Raw genomic sequence first — 15,624 nt, 5'->3', positions numbered from 1 at the left:
TCTCTTTGGTATCGTCATCTTGGTGGGTGCATGTCCTTGAAAGAAATAAAAATGCTTACCTATTTGTAGTATCGTCCACCCCTAAACTATAAATATTTTGAGTCTTGTGATAATTGTTTATATGGTAGGTAGACATGTAATATCCATAAAAAGTCTGGTATGACATGCATGGGTGAGCCTTTGGCTCTTGTTCATTTGGATGTATGTGATCCCATGCCCTACAAGTCATTAGGTGCTGCAAAGTATTTCATTACCTTCATTGATAACTATACACATAAGGTCTGAACATACCCCATTAAGTCAAAAGCGGAAGTAAATTGACTACATTTCACCATTGACTTGCTTTGGTCAAGAACGAGTCTGGGTATAGGCTGAAATACCTAAGGTCACATAATGGAGATGAGTATATCTCTAAAGCCTTTGAGCAATTTTGTGATGAGAGGGCTATTAAGCATCCTGCTGACTGCCCCCTACATCCCACCCTAGAATGGTATGGCTAAGCATATGAATAGGTCAATTCAGGAGCGAGTTTGTAGTTTATTTAGCTAGGAAGGCTTACCATAGCATTTTTGGACTGGGGCAGTTACTACTGCTATGCACTTGATTAATCGGTCCCCATATATTGCTCTTGACTATTAGGCTATAGAGGAGGTATGGTCTAGAAAACCTCCATCATATGCTCATTTGTGTGTCCTTGATTGTGTGGCTTTCTACCATGTTTCCAAGGACAAGTGCAATAAGTTGGATCCTGATTGTGATAAATGCATCTTTCTTGGTTATGGAGATGCAAGTGAGATGGGGTATTGCCTATGGGATCCGCAGGCTCAAAAGATTATCATCAGCCATGATGTTGTTTTCCATGAAGAGAAAATGCATAAGGAGCCTGAGTATGTCGTTGAGGTGTGTAGGGTGATATTTCACAAGGAGCCTCATGCTACCATACATCTTGTTAGACAGCCTCTAGCAAGGGCTAATGCTCCAATGGCTCATGTCCCATGCTCCATAGGATGTATAGGCCCCATAGCCTATTTTGAGGTGATCTACCAGAGATAGACGATAGCGTGTGTGTTTTTCACCCTCTATGGATTATGTTATGGTAATAGATGTTGGTGTGTCTCTTACTTATAATGAGGCCATGTGCAGAGGTGATAGACACTCTTGGGAGAGGGTCATGTAGTCAAAGTATGACTCGGTTAAAAAAAATTCATACGTGGGATTTGGTTCCTTTGCCTAGTGGAAAGCGTGCTTTGCCATGCAAGTAGGTGTACAAGTTGAAAAGTACCCTTGGATGCCCGAAGCCACCATATAAGGCCAAATTGATTACTAAGAGTTTCAAGCAAGAGCATGGACTTTGATGAAGTCTTCTCTCATGTTATGAAGATGACCACCCTATGCTTGGTCATGGCTTTGGTTGCTCAGTTTAACTTGGATCTTTATCAGTTGGATGTTAAGATGGCTTTTCTTCATGGGGACTTGCATGATGAGATTTACATAGAGTAGCCTAAGGGCTTTGCAAAACCTAGCAGAGACTACCCAGTGTGCAGATTGAGAAAGAGTATTTATGGCTTGAAGTGAGCACCTAGGGAATGGTACTACAAGTTTGATACTTTTATGCATTCACAAGATATTCCCGTAGTGATCTGGATTCGTGTTTATACACAAAGAAGGCTCATGATGGTAGCCTTATGATTTTGATCCTCTATGTGGATGCTGGGAGTGCTCAATCATGATGAGGTAGATGCCTTGAAAGGCAATCTCAAGAATAATTTTGAGATGAAGAACAGGGGATAGGTCTCACATATTCTTGGGATGATGCACATTATGTGCAATTGCTCTAAGGGCCTCCTTTACTTGTCACGGAAGGAGTACATCCAGAAGATCCTAGAGTGGTTTCATCTATATATTATTAACCCTATTGATTGTCCTTTACCCTCTCATGTGAAGGTTAGTCGGTCCGATTGTTTGTAGTCTGAAGGCCGAGATGACGAATATCCCTTATGCATTTGTAGTGGGTAGTTTGATGTATGCCATGATAGCCACTTGCCTTGACATAGCATTTGTAGTGGGAGTTAAGGTATGCTATATGGCTACACCTAGTTGATGGCATTAGCATTCCATCAAGGGTATCATGAGGTACCCAAAGGTATTTGTTATGGTGGCCAGGATACAAGAGTCATGGGATATACTAACTCTAATTATGCAGGACATGCAAAGGGTAGAAAATCCACCTCTAGCTATGTATTCACCTTTACTAGAGGTGCTATTTCTTGAATGTAAAAAGGTATAGAAACGCATGACCCTATTTACTATAGAGGCAAAGTATGTTACAAATACTGAGGCTTGCAAGGAGGCTCTCTAGTTAGACCGTCTAGTGGTAGACCTTGGCATTACTGTTATGGTCCCTACATTGTTGTTAACCCTAGTGCAAAGCAAACAAAAAGAAAATTAAGAAGACGCAAGGCAAAGCGAAAAAGGTGGCCCCCGGATGAAGAAATAAGAGGAAAAAGTCCAAAAGCGCAAGGACAACCTTAAAACTTGAGGGCAAGCGCAAAAGAGAAAATGTACATTTTAAATATAAAAGCACACTCTAAATCTTTGTAAAAGAGAGCCAAGCTCCCTCCTGTGCAATTTGTAATTGTAGACAAGCATGGGAGAAGGCACAATGCAAATAGGAAGGAATAGAAATAGAGGACCTAGGCTAAGATGGCCAGTCATGTAAAAAGGGATGGGTGCCCAAGGGGGATTAGGGTTAGGGTTTAGTATAAAAGGCAAAAGTGAATGAAGAAGCTCAGTCTTGTGTGTGGCCAAAACTAGCTCTCCTCTTCTCTTCTTCTTCTTCTTCTTGCTTGTTTAAGCTTGTGCTTGAGAGAGGGAGTGAGGGTGAGGGACCATGTGGAGAAACTCTCCATCTCCTCTCTTCTTCTCCTTCTCTTCTCTTCACTTGTCTCACACATGGCAATGGAGCCTAGAGCTGGGAACTTGAGGATAGCTTGCACCTTGGATCATGGAGCTATCAGAGTGCTTGAGGGAGGAGGCAACTCTATCGAGCATGAAAATGAGGTCACCACACTTGTAGTTGTGAGAGTGTGTACGACTATGTGAGAGATAGCCATTGCACTTGGCTTGAAACTCTTGAAACAATAAGTAGTTCGTGGGACTTGGCAGTTGTGTCAGGAGCTCCCACATTTTGGTTCCGTTGCTCGAGACCACAGATTCAAGGTTTGAGTGCTTGCATGCTCCAAATCAAACATTGAAGTAGGGTTCGCCCCAAACCAGTGCTTGAGATAGGTAGGAAGCGAGGGAGTTGAAGAGATATTCGATCTCCTTTGCAAGTAAGTTTTTCAAGTTTTTTGGATTTAGTTAAGTAGGTTGGATTAGTGTAAGTGGTTGCTTGTGATTTGAATGCATTTAGGTAAGGAAAAAAAAATTTAAAAAAAACAAAGAAATACATAGTAGGGTGTCTGCTATAATAGTAGGCCCAAAACACGAAAAAAGCAGGGAAAAGAGAGCTTCAAGGCATTAGGACATCAAAGAGAGAGAAGGGAGAAGTGATAATGTAAGAGAGAAAGGGTTTAAGAAGCCAAGAGGGCAAAGAGAAAACTCATTTGTCATTTCTAAGTTGAGGGAGAGAGCTTAACACAAAGAGAGAGACACAGAGAGAGAGAGAGAGAGAGAGAGAGAGAGAGAGAGAGAGAAAGAGATAGAGCTACAGGGCTAGAAACCATTTTGTGCTTGGCAATCTTTAGCACCACTCCTTCGAGCCCCGTATGTAAGCTCTAAGTGTGCCTTGGTGTTGATTAATTGCTTCCAGGATCATAGTTGAGAGATTGATCTAGGCGCATGTGAGATTTGATAAGATTTTTGTCATTTTGGAACTTTTGCCATCGTATTTCGGACTGTCCAATTTCCAGAATGGGACCGTCTGACTGCCTCCAAGTCATTCGATTTTCAAAATCGGATGCAATAAGATCGTCGAATCGGACAAAACTTTGAAGAATTAGACAATCCAGAATTGAACAACCCAGAATTGGATCAGATCGGCCAGAATTGGACAATCCAAAATCCGACATCCAATTTTGGGAATTAGATGGAAAAACCTATAAATTGGATGGGAAAAACGAACATCAAATTTTGACAAACTCGAACCTCACTAGACCCTATAGAGGCGCCCTAGTTGTGGGAAACCCCAATGGATCCCTACGTGTCCCGATAGAGACCTGGACTAATTGACCAAACCTACTATCTCTCAGAACACACGTTTAGGACAATGTAGAGACCAAAATAAGCCAGCTAGAGTGGTCACTAAACGCACAAAAGAATCACGAAAAGTGTATGTTGCATTGTATTGTTTTCATTGGATTCGCACACTGCATCAATTAAACATTTGATGTGCATAGAAAAGTTGAAAGCCTAATTTTGCATGGTGCACTTTGAGGAGCACACCACTAGCATCTGAGTGCTTGTAACATTGAGGATTGTTTTTAATAACAAGGAATTCATCTAAGATAAGATAACCTGAACGAACCCACTAGTAGGAGAAGACCTTAGACATTGAATAAGGGCCAAGTATCCCAATCATCAAACACTGAGAGACTTGAATTGTTAAGCCGTTTAGGGAGCAACAATGACAGGCACGATTAGGAATGCACCTCTACCTAATTTGATCAATCTGAGAACAAAGCTCTAGTTGCTCAAGAAGCTACCAATATGTCAGTATCAACCCGAAAAATGACGAGCTTGACCTGGAAGAATTTCCAATTGACACCCAGTAAACTAATGACCCAGTATGACCTACAAACCAAAATGGAGCATCATGGTAGACTAGTCGAGGACATCTTAACCAATCTACAGGAGGAGAGAAGGTTAGCAAGGAAAGCGCTATAGAGCATGGCCGCCTACAACCAAGAGCAACGAGCTCAAAAGTTGAGACAAGACATAGAAATATGCAAGGTTCAACGTGTCTTAGCTCTCGCCAATAGAGCTAGGACAATACCAAATACTGAGAGAGAGAGAGCCTTAGATGTTGATCTCACGCTAAGCGAGCTTCTCACACAAAGTGACTCTTAGACAATAGAGCTACGGAGCAGCTCTAGCGACTAGGTTGCTAGGAGGACTAGGAATCACCCCGAACTCTAGGAGCCAAACCAAGATACATGTGGTTGCTAAGCAACTCAACAAGTATCAACCTGACAATGACCCATACAACTTTGTGGAGCAATTTGAGTAAGTCTGCAAGGCAAACAACCTCACAGACCTTGCTCAACATGCACAAGCTTTCAAACTTTGCCTAAAAGACAAAGGACAGACGTGGTACACTAGTCTAAATAATGTTGAATGCAATGACTTTAATAACCTCAAGAGTCTCTTCATCAAGTGATTCTTTGAGGCGGGATACCTTGACAACCTCATTGTTAGATTGATGAACATCAATCAAAAGGACAATGAGGATATCTGAGACTATGTCACCCATGTGCAAAGTCTCTTTAAGAGAATCCCAACCACCATCGCAAAGCAACCTAGTGAACGAGTGGTGTCCACTATGTTCATAAGGCCTTATCTCATGGTGATATATGCTAGTAAGCCTCTCACTTATGAGGCTATGTGTATAAGTGATAGTCACTCTGCATTATGTCATGGGGACATATGCTAGTGAACCTCTCACTGATGAGGCTATGTGTAGAGGTGATAGTCACTCTTGAAAGAGGTCTACACAATTTGAGTATGATTCATTTTGCAAAAAAACTATACATGGGATTTGGTTTCTTTGCCCAATGGAAAACATACATTGCCATGTCAGTGGATGTATAAGTTGAAGAGTACCCTTGATTGCCCCAAGCTAGCATAAAAGGGTGAATTGATTATAAGGATTTTAAGCGGCAGAAGGGAGTTGATTTTGATGAGATATTCTCTCATGTGGTCAAGATGACTACCCTACGCTTAGTATTGGCCTTGGTTATGCAAATGGATTCGGACTTATACTAGATGGATTTGAAAATGGCTTTTTTTCATGGAAACTTGCATGAGGACATTTATATATAGCAACCTAAGGGCTTTGAGAAAAAGGGCAGGAAACACCTAGTGTACAACTTGAAAAAGAGCCTTTATGGACTTAAGCAGGTACCTAGGGAGTAGTATCATAAGTTTAATATCTCTATGCATTCATAAGATTACTTCTGTAGTGATATGGATCTGTGTCTTTACACAAAGAAGGCCCATAATAGTAGCCCTATCATTTTGATGCTATATGTTGATGATATGTTAATTGCTAAGAGTGCTCATTATAAGTTGGACCCTTTGAAGACTCGATTGAAGAAGAGCTTTGAGATAAAGGACATAAATGCTTAATGAAATAATTGAAGCATTGTCTCTTTGCTTTTTTTTTCTTCCTCTCGAGAATATCCTTTGAGACTACTAAAGGTACAAAATGACAATAAAACTTAGATGCCTTTAAAGCGTCTCTCTCACTTGCAATTGGCTAAAGAAGAGGTGACCTAAACGAAATCAATATCACAAATCAAATATAATTATACTAAAGTGATATTTAACACTTCCAAAGTAAAAAGGTGTATTTGGTTGCTTGAGTTTTTTTACTATGTTGCTTTTCTCTTATAGGTACTGGCCAAGGCTTTAGTGCTTAGGGTCAAGCATGTATCGGCTTGTGTGGTACGCCCTTTCCAATTTAGATTTATCGATGGGTGTAAGATCCATGACCCTATTCTCAATCTCGTCTATTCTATTGATTTTGCTTTAACCTCTCAATCAAACTTTGTTTTGCTCAATCTAGATCTAGATAAAGTATACAATCATGTCAATTGGCAAATCGTCATTGCATACTATGCAACTATTAGGGTTTGGGCCTATCTTCATTCAATTAGTTGGTAAGTTCTTCAATAATGCTACTACTCTACATATTAGTGGCCTTTTGTCCCCTCCATTTTCCCTCAGGCCCCAAGGGATCTATTAGATAGGGTTATCCGCTTGCACCCTCTTCTCTTTGCACCCTTTATTGAGGTAAATCGAGTGCAGACTCCAGGGAGATATGAAGGGTGCCACATTTGTTGACGGTCACCAATTTATTGCACAATACTTCGCAAATGACAATGTGAGTATATTGAAGGGTGAAAAGGGATCAATTCGCTACTTTCTTGGCATATACAATGAGTTCACTGCCCTCTCAACCTCCCACATCACTGGGCAAAAGAAAAGGATTCTCTTTCTAAGGTGGGATGACCCTCTAGAACGAATTCATAGTTATGCATTCAATTATTCAAGGCGGGACAAATAATCGACTGCCTAGGGTGGCCTATCGATGCTTTGCAATCAAATTGCAAGTTGGTTGGTTTGTCAAGAGAATTGATGATAAGATCTCTAAATGGCATGAAGCACCATTCACGCTAGGAGGGAGCCTAGTGGTATTGAAAAATATCCTAGTTGCTTCTATAACCCTATCAACTCCACCATCCCAGTCAATAAGGATACATGGTACAAGATAGGAGCTTCAAGGCATTCCTTTAGGCCAAAGAAGGTAGGCAAGGACACTACTAAAGTAAGTGCTAATGCAAATGCTCTTCTAGAATCCTCCAAGGAATCTTTTAGAAGTTGCAATCATACTCTTAAATACTTAACGTTTGTAGCACTGCATTTGTCGATATGCACAGAAAAGATTGATGGTGATGATGAGCATCAATTGGCATGTCCTCGCCATAGAAAAAGTAGACGGAGTATTAGGCCTTGAACCATACATGTTGTGGGCTGCTGAAAAAGTCGGAAGGAACTCGACCTCGGATGGTGTCAATTAGATCGTGGCTCTGTGAAGGCAATTACAGGTAACTCATTGCCTGGTGCAAGATGGCAAGACGTCCTAATGAATGGTTCCTTTGTTAAGCCGACTCGATCACAAGTGGCGCAAACACTTGCTGGTATATAAGAATGGGACCGTCTGACTGCCTCAAAGTCATTCTGAAAGAATAATACACCATATGACCATCAACAATGAGCCCCTAACTCACAATAGTCTGTGTATTCCATGGGAAAGAATAGGAGACTCTGGTCCATTTACTTCTGGGAATGCACCCCGTAGCTCACTCAATCTGGAATTCATGTTACAAACTGGCTCAAATTACTAATTTCAAAGATAATTTGATCGTGCAGGCTACCTGAATTGGTGATGTATGTAATATGGAAATGAAGCTACCCTTGGTCGCAACATGAATATAGTTCCCATGCACGAAAAGAAACCTCGAGGGTCTCTGCTAAAGACTATGGCTGGATAAATTAGAAAAGACCCAACAGATCTTCAAGCTATTCTGCAAGAAATTAGTGGAAGCCCGATGCAGATGAACTACCTTTTGTAACCTATGATTGTATCTGCTTTACTTTTGATAATATATTTTGACAACATAGTTAGAAAATGAAATAGGAGAACAATGCCACTAGAGTGATTGGATACACTAGTGTTATTGCTGCTGGTGCTAGGGGATTTATAGCATGTGTTACCCCGTTCTTGGATTACTTCATATGATTTGTTGTTGTAAGCCCGTCTAGAGATAATGGGTAGCTAACAGCTCTCTAACTTCATTTTTCTCTAGTGAAAGCTAATATTATCTCACTGTGATACGTCAATTGGGTTGAACACTGATGCATAGTATGACGGCTTGCTGTTTTCTTATTTTAATTTAAGGCTTGCTATGTCCTGTCACTTGTCGTTCAAGTCTTCTACTTGTCATTTGAATACCATGAATGAATCTGTGTCACTTGTCGATTAAAGACGTGTCTAAGATTTGCCACTCGAAAACTTGGAAGGGACCCATAAAAACTTTGGATTTCAGATACATCAAGAGCTTTGGTTTCATTGAATTTTCCCACCTAAAAGAGTGCATCCATTGCATGCCCATTATATCGTTGAATAATGTGGTTACAGCATTTCCACCAACCTCAGTGCAGATGCACGGAGCAACCTTTTAAAATAGCCTTTTTTAAATGCGGTGTAAAATTGAGATATATACAGCTGCAACTTGCAAGCTTAGCCTTCGCACTCTGTCCAAGTCGGCCACATCTGGCTAAGTTCTTGTAGGCTAGTTTATAGACATACCTCTTCTCTTTCTAAGTCTCCTAACCATCTTATAATTGTCACCACTGGCTATTTTACTCTCCTTACCCATTAGGACTCTATTCCTATTAGATCAGGACATGCTTGGAGGATCGTTTCTGTAGCCTTTGCTTTTCTTTGGTAGAGCTGATAACTTATCATAGGCAAATAATGAGCCTTTGCAGTTAAACGAGCTATGCCATGCGCTGAAAAGAGGTAGTAAAGACTTGACTTGCAAAGCGACCTAGTCGTGTGAAAGCAAAGGTAAATGTCTTTCTTACAACGTATGCATCGGAGAGCGCGCAAAGCGTTAAATATCACTGGACCAGAAATCTTTAAGGAAAGAGTGAAAGATACGCTCCCATTAGAAGTCTACTCCAACATGCCTTTAAGAATAGCTTCATGTCTATAAAATCTTTCAGAAGGCTTATATTATATATGCCAAAAAAGCGCAGTGACATCGCACAATTAGGCCACAGCCCAGCGTTTACGTTGGGTTATACATGCTCATACTATGATGCGACAAAGAAGGAAATTAATCATGAGATAACATATTCTGCATACAAGGGCCTCCTTCCCCCCTTTCGTCCATCCCTTTCCTCCACCAGAATATACAACCGCAGTGTGCCTTGGTTGACAAAATGGAAACACAAACGCTCCCCAAAAGAATGGTCTAAAAGAATTTAGCGAAATGGAATAAGTAGATCACCGACGGCCCCTTCACAAGTAGAATTCCTCGATTCGTCCTAGTTGGATGCCAGTGACTTGGACATGGCTTGCTTCACAGCATTGGCGTAGGTTCGATGTTGGTAAGTGAGCGTCGTCTCCAACAAATCTGGCAGAGAAGTGCGAGGCTCCCAACCTAAAATACAGGGAAATTTTCGTCATTTTTCAATCAGCGAACATATGACATCGACTGAAAGAGCAATACAGGGAAATTTTCGACATTTTTCAATCAGCGAACATATGACATCCATCGACTGAAAGAGCAATGCTCTTCTTTTCATTGCTTGCATTTACCCTCGTACCTAGCTGTTTCTTGATGATCGTCATGTCTGGAATCCTCTTATCACTGTCATCATACCCTTCACCGTAGAACTCCTTAGAGCTCACATCAATGGTTGGTGTCTCAATGACAGGGTTCCCACTCACTTTACTGTAGATCTGGCACCATGAAAATAAAAACTCGTGAGGAGTATCTCACACAATGAATGTTGATACCGATGAAACACAGACCTGGTCATCACCTCGGTCATCAACTCAGCAAGCTCTCTGACTGTAACCTCATTGTTGGGATTTCCCACATTAAAAATGTGACCGTTTGCTCTGTCAGGATTTTCCTGCAGCATAAGACAGGAGGGTGTGACTACAGCAACCTGGCTGATATTTATTATCCGGCCTGCATCAAAGAAAACCTGAATTATTGTTTAAGAGCTGAGTATCCTTACGATCATGAGCAGAACTGCTTCAATGGCATCCTTGATATACACAAAAGTACGTTGTGAGATGCCACCATCGACGAGCTTTAATGGTTCCCCTCTTAGGAGATTCTGCGATTCACAGACAAAATTCACGGTTTATGTCTAGTATGTAGCGACTGAAACATAAAAGAGTTTGCTATACCAAACAGTAAGCACTCACATTGCTGAAACAAGCTAGCACTCGTGGCACACCCTCACTTGGACCATCAATTCCAGGAATGAAATCCATGCGAGGCCCGATCCAATTGAAAGGCCTTACAATGGTGAACTCGAGGTCGTTCTCTGCACCCTCACCTGCACCAAAGAACGATAAGAGTAGCAAATAGATGAGACCATAAAACAGATCTGCAGAGCATTGCCAAATGTTATTTGCAGACATCACTTACCGTAAATTACTCTTTCAATCAACTGTTTAGCACAAGCATAAGACCACCTCTGCTTCTCAACAGGACCAAAGATGCAAGGAGATTTGTCCTCCGCAAGCATATAAAAGTCGGGTTCCTGTAGAGCAAATAGAAGCACGAGTTACGACTCTCGTTCAGTAAAGCGTTCCGGGCCACAACCATATCGGCTGAAAAGCAAACAGGTAACATCGATCTAAACAGTTTCACGAGTGACCGACTAAAACGAAGCTCCGTGACTACTCACTAGCGGCCTTGACAAAACATTAAAAGTCTTCCGCGAGTAAAAAAGTAACAGACGCATGACTTCGACCTCTCAACCATACACTCCTTCAGTGTGGTATGGTAGGACTGGCCCAGTAAGGTTACCAGAGAGATTCAGACAAAAAGTAGAGCTATGGAGTTCGATTCACAGTAAATCAACATCACACAGATCATCCACTTCTCGAGACACTAACGAGTTGAACTATATCCAGTTGAAGTAGAACAGCTTGCACACCTGTCGCAAAGGATGGTCCTTGGGAAGAAAACTGCCGATCGTCTTGCCGTAGACCTCGCAGGTGGAGAAATGAATAAGACGCTTGTTGTTGTCTGAACAGTAGCGCACCTGTGGAGAGACCATTGCTTAGCAAAAGAGAGTAGAATAACCAAGAAAAATGGCAGTTCCCAGTGAGGACTATCACTACACACCACTGGAAGCGCATCGACAAAGTTGCTGTAGATAGTGTCAAGAGGCCTGGTATTGTAGTCTGCTGGAGTGCAAATAGCAGCGAGGTTAATAACCTGCAGACAGAAGCAAGTATAAAACACGATTAGTGAAGGGGGAAAAGGTAGTTAAGTCACTTCCAAGAAGAACTCCTGTAAGCTAATCTAAGAACTACTGGAAATGGGGCTCCTTGCTTTCGCTTTGCCACGAGCGAGAGCTAACTTCCCAAAAACAAGATGTCGACGGACTCGGACGAGAGCATTGGACACGGCATCGCAAAAGCGATACAGAGAGGAGAAAATGATTCACAGATCTGCGGTTCCACACGCATTCTGCACCGCGTACAACGTTTTAACACAAGCCTTGCAGAAAAAGCTCCTATCTATAACAACTGTTTCAGGCAACAACGTAGCTCCAAGGTACACAAGAACGGAATCAAGGACTTCAAACAGACACACACGATGTCGCAATGGAAATCATTGCAGCGTAAGAAACCTTAATGTTTAGAGAAACTGCAAAGGAAGCCATTACCATGTCGGAGAGCTTGATAAGGCCCTCCAAGCGGGGGTCGTGCTTGATGTTGATCTTATGGAACTCAATGCGACTGCTCCAAGGGTGGGAGGGCTCGAGGAGGTGCTGAATCTTGTCGCTGTAGACGTCGATGGCGAGCACGGAGTGGTCGGTTTCCCACATGAGCTTCTCGCAGAGGTGGGAGCCGATGAAGCCACCGGCGCCGATCATGCAGATAGTGAGGGGCTGGATGGGGCGGCAATCGAGGTCTAGGCGGGGGGAAGCCATGGATGCTTGCTTGCTTGCTGGCTGGCTGGCTTCAGTAAGGAAACACGAGCGAGAGAGAGAAGGGAAGGGTGGGAAGGGGGAAGAAAGAGGCAGACGGCGAACTGTTAAAAGGTAAAAGGAAATGAATAGAAGAGAGAGAAGGGGAAGGGAGCCTGAAGGGAAGGGGGACGGGGGGACGGGCTTTTGGGCCGCCCAACGCGGCCCTTTTAGAAAAACGGTCCCTGACCCACTTGTGCGTCCAATCATAGCTTGTCCACGTGGCATCAGCGGCCATTTAGCCTTTCACACATCAGCTTATTTTTTTTTGGGGTTGGGGGGGTGGGGAGGGTTCTTTAGTGGTAGACAGGAAGGCGCCAGCATAGCCTAACTCTCAAGTAAAATCATTCCCAAGAGCTTCCCCTTATCATCCATATATATCGTATAATGTTACCAAGTATCAAGTATAAATTAAGGTAGGCACAAGCATGTCAAAACTCAAGGCAAGTGTAGAAACTAATGTAGAGCATAGCCAAAACTCAAGGCAAGTTCTAGATTAGAGGTGTGTGTGAGAGAGAGTCGTCCGAGAGGACTTACATTTGGGGCTTCACACAAAAGCGCCTTCTACAATTAGATATTCTTTTGGTAACTAAGCTTTTGAGATTTAGCATTCCCTTTTGAGCAATCATTCTCGCCAAATAAACTATGCCTTGAAGCATTGTGAGACTCCTCACCTTCACCTTCCCTTGCATCTCCAATCTCCAAAGTGCAACATGAGGCTTTTGATAAGCTCAAACAATCAATCATACTTTTGGTAACTGAGCTTCTTTCAATTTTGCAAAAGCACAAAGCAGGTGAAGCCTCATGACTCATTCTGATCTTTGGAAGTTCCCAAACCATGCAATGCATAATTGAGCATTGCAAACCAAAGCCAACTAGTTTTTTAATAATACAAAGGTGTATTGTGGAAATTATTTGCATTACCCTTCCAAAAGGGCATTGCAACGTAGTGATATTACTCCCAAGTCCATGAGATGAACCTAGATTTTCTAAAGGTTTCTAAATACCACTTTAAAAGTAGGGTTCTTATTTCTAACACCACCAAGATCTCACTCTTCAAGCTAGGCCAATCCTCCTTCAAATACACCATGTGTGACTTTTTCCAGGCTATCATTCTTGCTTCTCTAAGTCCAGCTAACAATCACATCCCTCACAACATTCCAAATTTAAAGAGTCTATTTGTTGAGCTCATAGTGATCTCCAAATAGGACAAGCTCTAAGTTAATGTAATCATCAAGACCTACTTTCTTCATCCAACTTCTAGCAATGTTCTGTAACCCTTTGGCCTCCCTACACCTCCAAAATAGTGATGTATGTTCTCCTTGTCTCTCTTACATAGTGGACTTAGTAGTGAAACTTACATATCCCTCCTCACTCCATCTTTTATAAAATATTTACTCGTTACAACCCTCCATAACACCATACTTTGTGTGATGCAGTAGCTTTCAAAACTCTACACACTCTCCTATTTCATGTTTTGAATTTGGTCATGGAAATCCATTTTCACCACGATAGCATCATTCTCTCTACATGGACCTAAGACTTCTTTAAAGAAGTTCTTCTTCTTTCAACACTTCCATAATGGCACTCCAATAGGGGCATGTAAATATTTGGTGATGCTACTTATGATCGATATTCAAGGCCATAAGCTAGTCAATCCTCTTCTTATCCAACATCTCAATAACCACTAAGCCTCATCCTCTTCTAAATTGGAATCGCGTACCATAGCTTCATCTAATAGGTATTTTGAATCATGCATGTTCTAGATAGCCCTCCATCTAAGAATCCCTTTGGCCACTACTACTATGACAATCTTTGGATCTGCTTTGAATGACGCTATCAAATGCATAAAAACCGTGTTTGAACATCCATATGATCTATAAAAGCCAAGGATCACCTATCATATCTTACAACCCCCTCCAATCAACCTTATTGAGCAACTCCCTCCAAGCAATCATCATTGCATGTGTCACCTACAATTCTAACATTCTAATCTTTTCTCTAAAAGAAGTATGTTTGACCATTCTAGATCTTTAACCACCCCTTTTTTCATATGAACTTTGGATAGCCACTCCTTCTGCCAATTTGTTCATGGCTATCTAGACTTCATGTGCTTGAAGCTTCCGAACAACAACATTTAGGACTAAAACATTAGGTTAGGATTGTCGTTGCTACCATTATTGTTTTGGGTAGACACCAAAGGCCAAGCTATTGGTCTCCACCCTCTTCTTCCATCTTTTTTCTAAAGTACATCACTCTATTCTCTCAATCTATTGCAACAAAATGCAACATTAAACATGAAATCAAAGACAAATAGACTAGCATTGACATCAAAATGATTTTGATCGTGACAATCCTTTTTCCAAGACTAAGAGGGCAGCTCTTCCATCTCTTGATTTTCTCCTTACCTTCCCTTAAAATCATTCACCTCTTTGATGCATGGTGATGCATGCTATTAGAGAGCATCCCAAATACATGTACATTTGCCTTTGTGCAGCTCCCAAATACTCAATTGTCTTAAAGTGTACTCAGTCAACTAATGTGTCGATTCACTCCAACTTAGGCGAGTCAGTTCTTTTGTTTTCTTCTTACCTCAAACTATGTTGGAATTGTCATCTACAAAAAGTGAGGATTTGGAAAATGATGTCTATGTTATGCTTAAGAAACATTTTCCCAAGCGTGGAGACCACAATATCTTAATGATAGAATCCCAGCTTATTGAATCTCCAAAGTCCATGTTGATGAGGATGAAGCCAATCTCCCATTGAGAGAGCAGCATGATCCATAGAAAACATCAAGTCTAGGATCATGTCATGAATCTTCCTCCCCTAAATGAAGCCATGTTGCATAGGATTTAGAACCCATGTTAGAAGGGATTTGATTTTTTAGCCATTGCTTTGTCCATGATTTTCTAAACTACATTTATCATTGTAAGCAACTACCATTGTGTTTGTGTTTTCTATCAATCAACTTTTGAGTCAATACCTATGTTTAATTGCTTTGGAAAGAACCCTTAAAGTCCAATTCTATTCAATTTATTACATAAGTCATTGGAGAATACCTATGTTTAATTACTTTGAAAAGAACCGTTGAGTTCCAAATCTATTCAATTCA

At 41.4% G+C, this 15,624-nt stretch overlaps 1 protein-coding gene across 1 annotated transcript; it reads right to left on the bottom strand.

The window, feature by feature from the left end:
* Positions 1–9,493: 9,493 nt before the first annotated feature.
* Positions 9,494–12,588, bottom strand: LOC148036111 (UDP-D-apiose/UDP-D-xylose synthase 2-like). The gene is made up of 9 exons (XM_087678100.1): positions 12,208–12,588; positions 11,661–11,753; positions 11,470–11,577; positions 10,956–11,070; positions 10,730–10,863; positions 10,537–10,638; positions 10,336–10,428; positions 10,117–10,252; positions 9,494–9,950 (listed from the first exon to the last, which is right to left on the bottom strand). Exons 1-9 carry the CDS (start codon positions 12,472–12,474, stop codon positions 9,835–9,837), a joined length of 1,164 nt encoding a protein of 387 aa, XP_087534226.1. The 5' UTR covers positions 12,475–12,588; the 3' UTR covers positions 9,494–9,834.
* Between the last annotated feature and the right edge of the window lie 3,036 nt (positions 12,589–15,624).

This window comes from Lygodium microphyllum, chromosome 5, assembly GCF_053477565.2.
Source record: "Lygodium microphyllum isolate KBCC chromosome 5, Lygodium_microphyllum_v1.1.10, whole genome shotgun sequence".
In the NCBI taxonomy this organism is placed as follows: domain Eukaryota; kingdom Viridiplantae; phylum Streptophyta; class Polypodiopsida; order Schizaeales; family Lygodiaceae; genus Lygodium; species Lygodium microphyllum.
The sequence above is the reverse complement of the archived record's forward strand: the minus strand, read 5'-3'. Positions and strand labels throughout refer to the sequence as shown.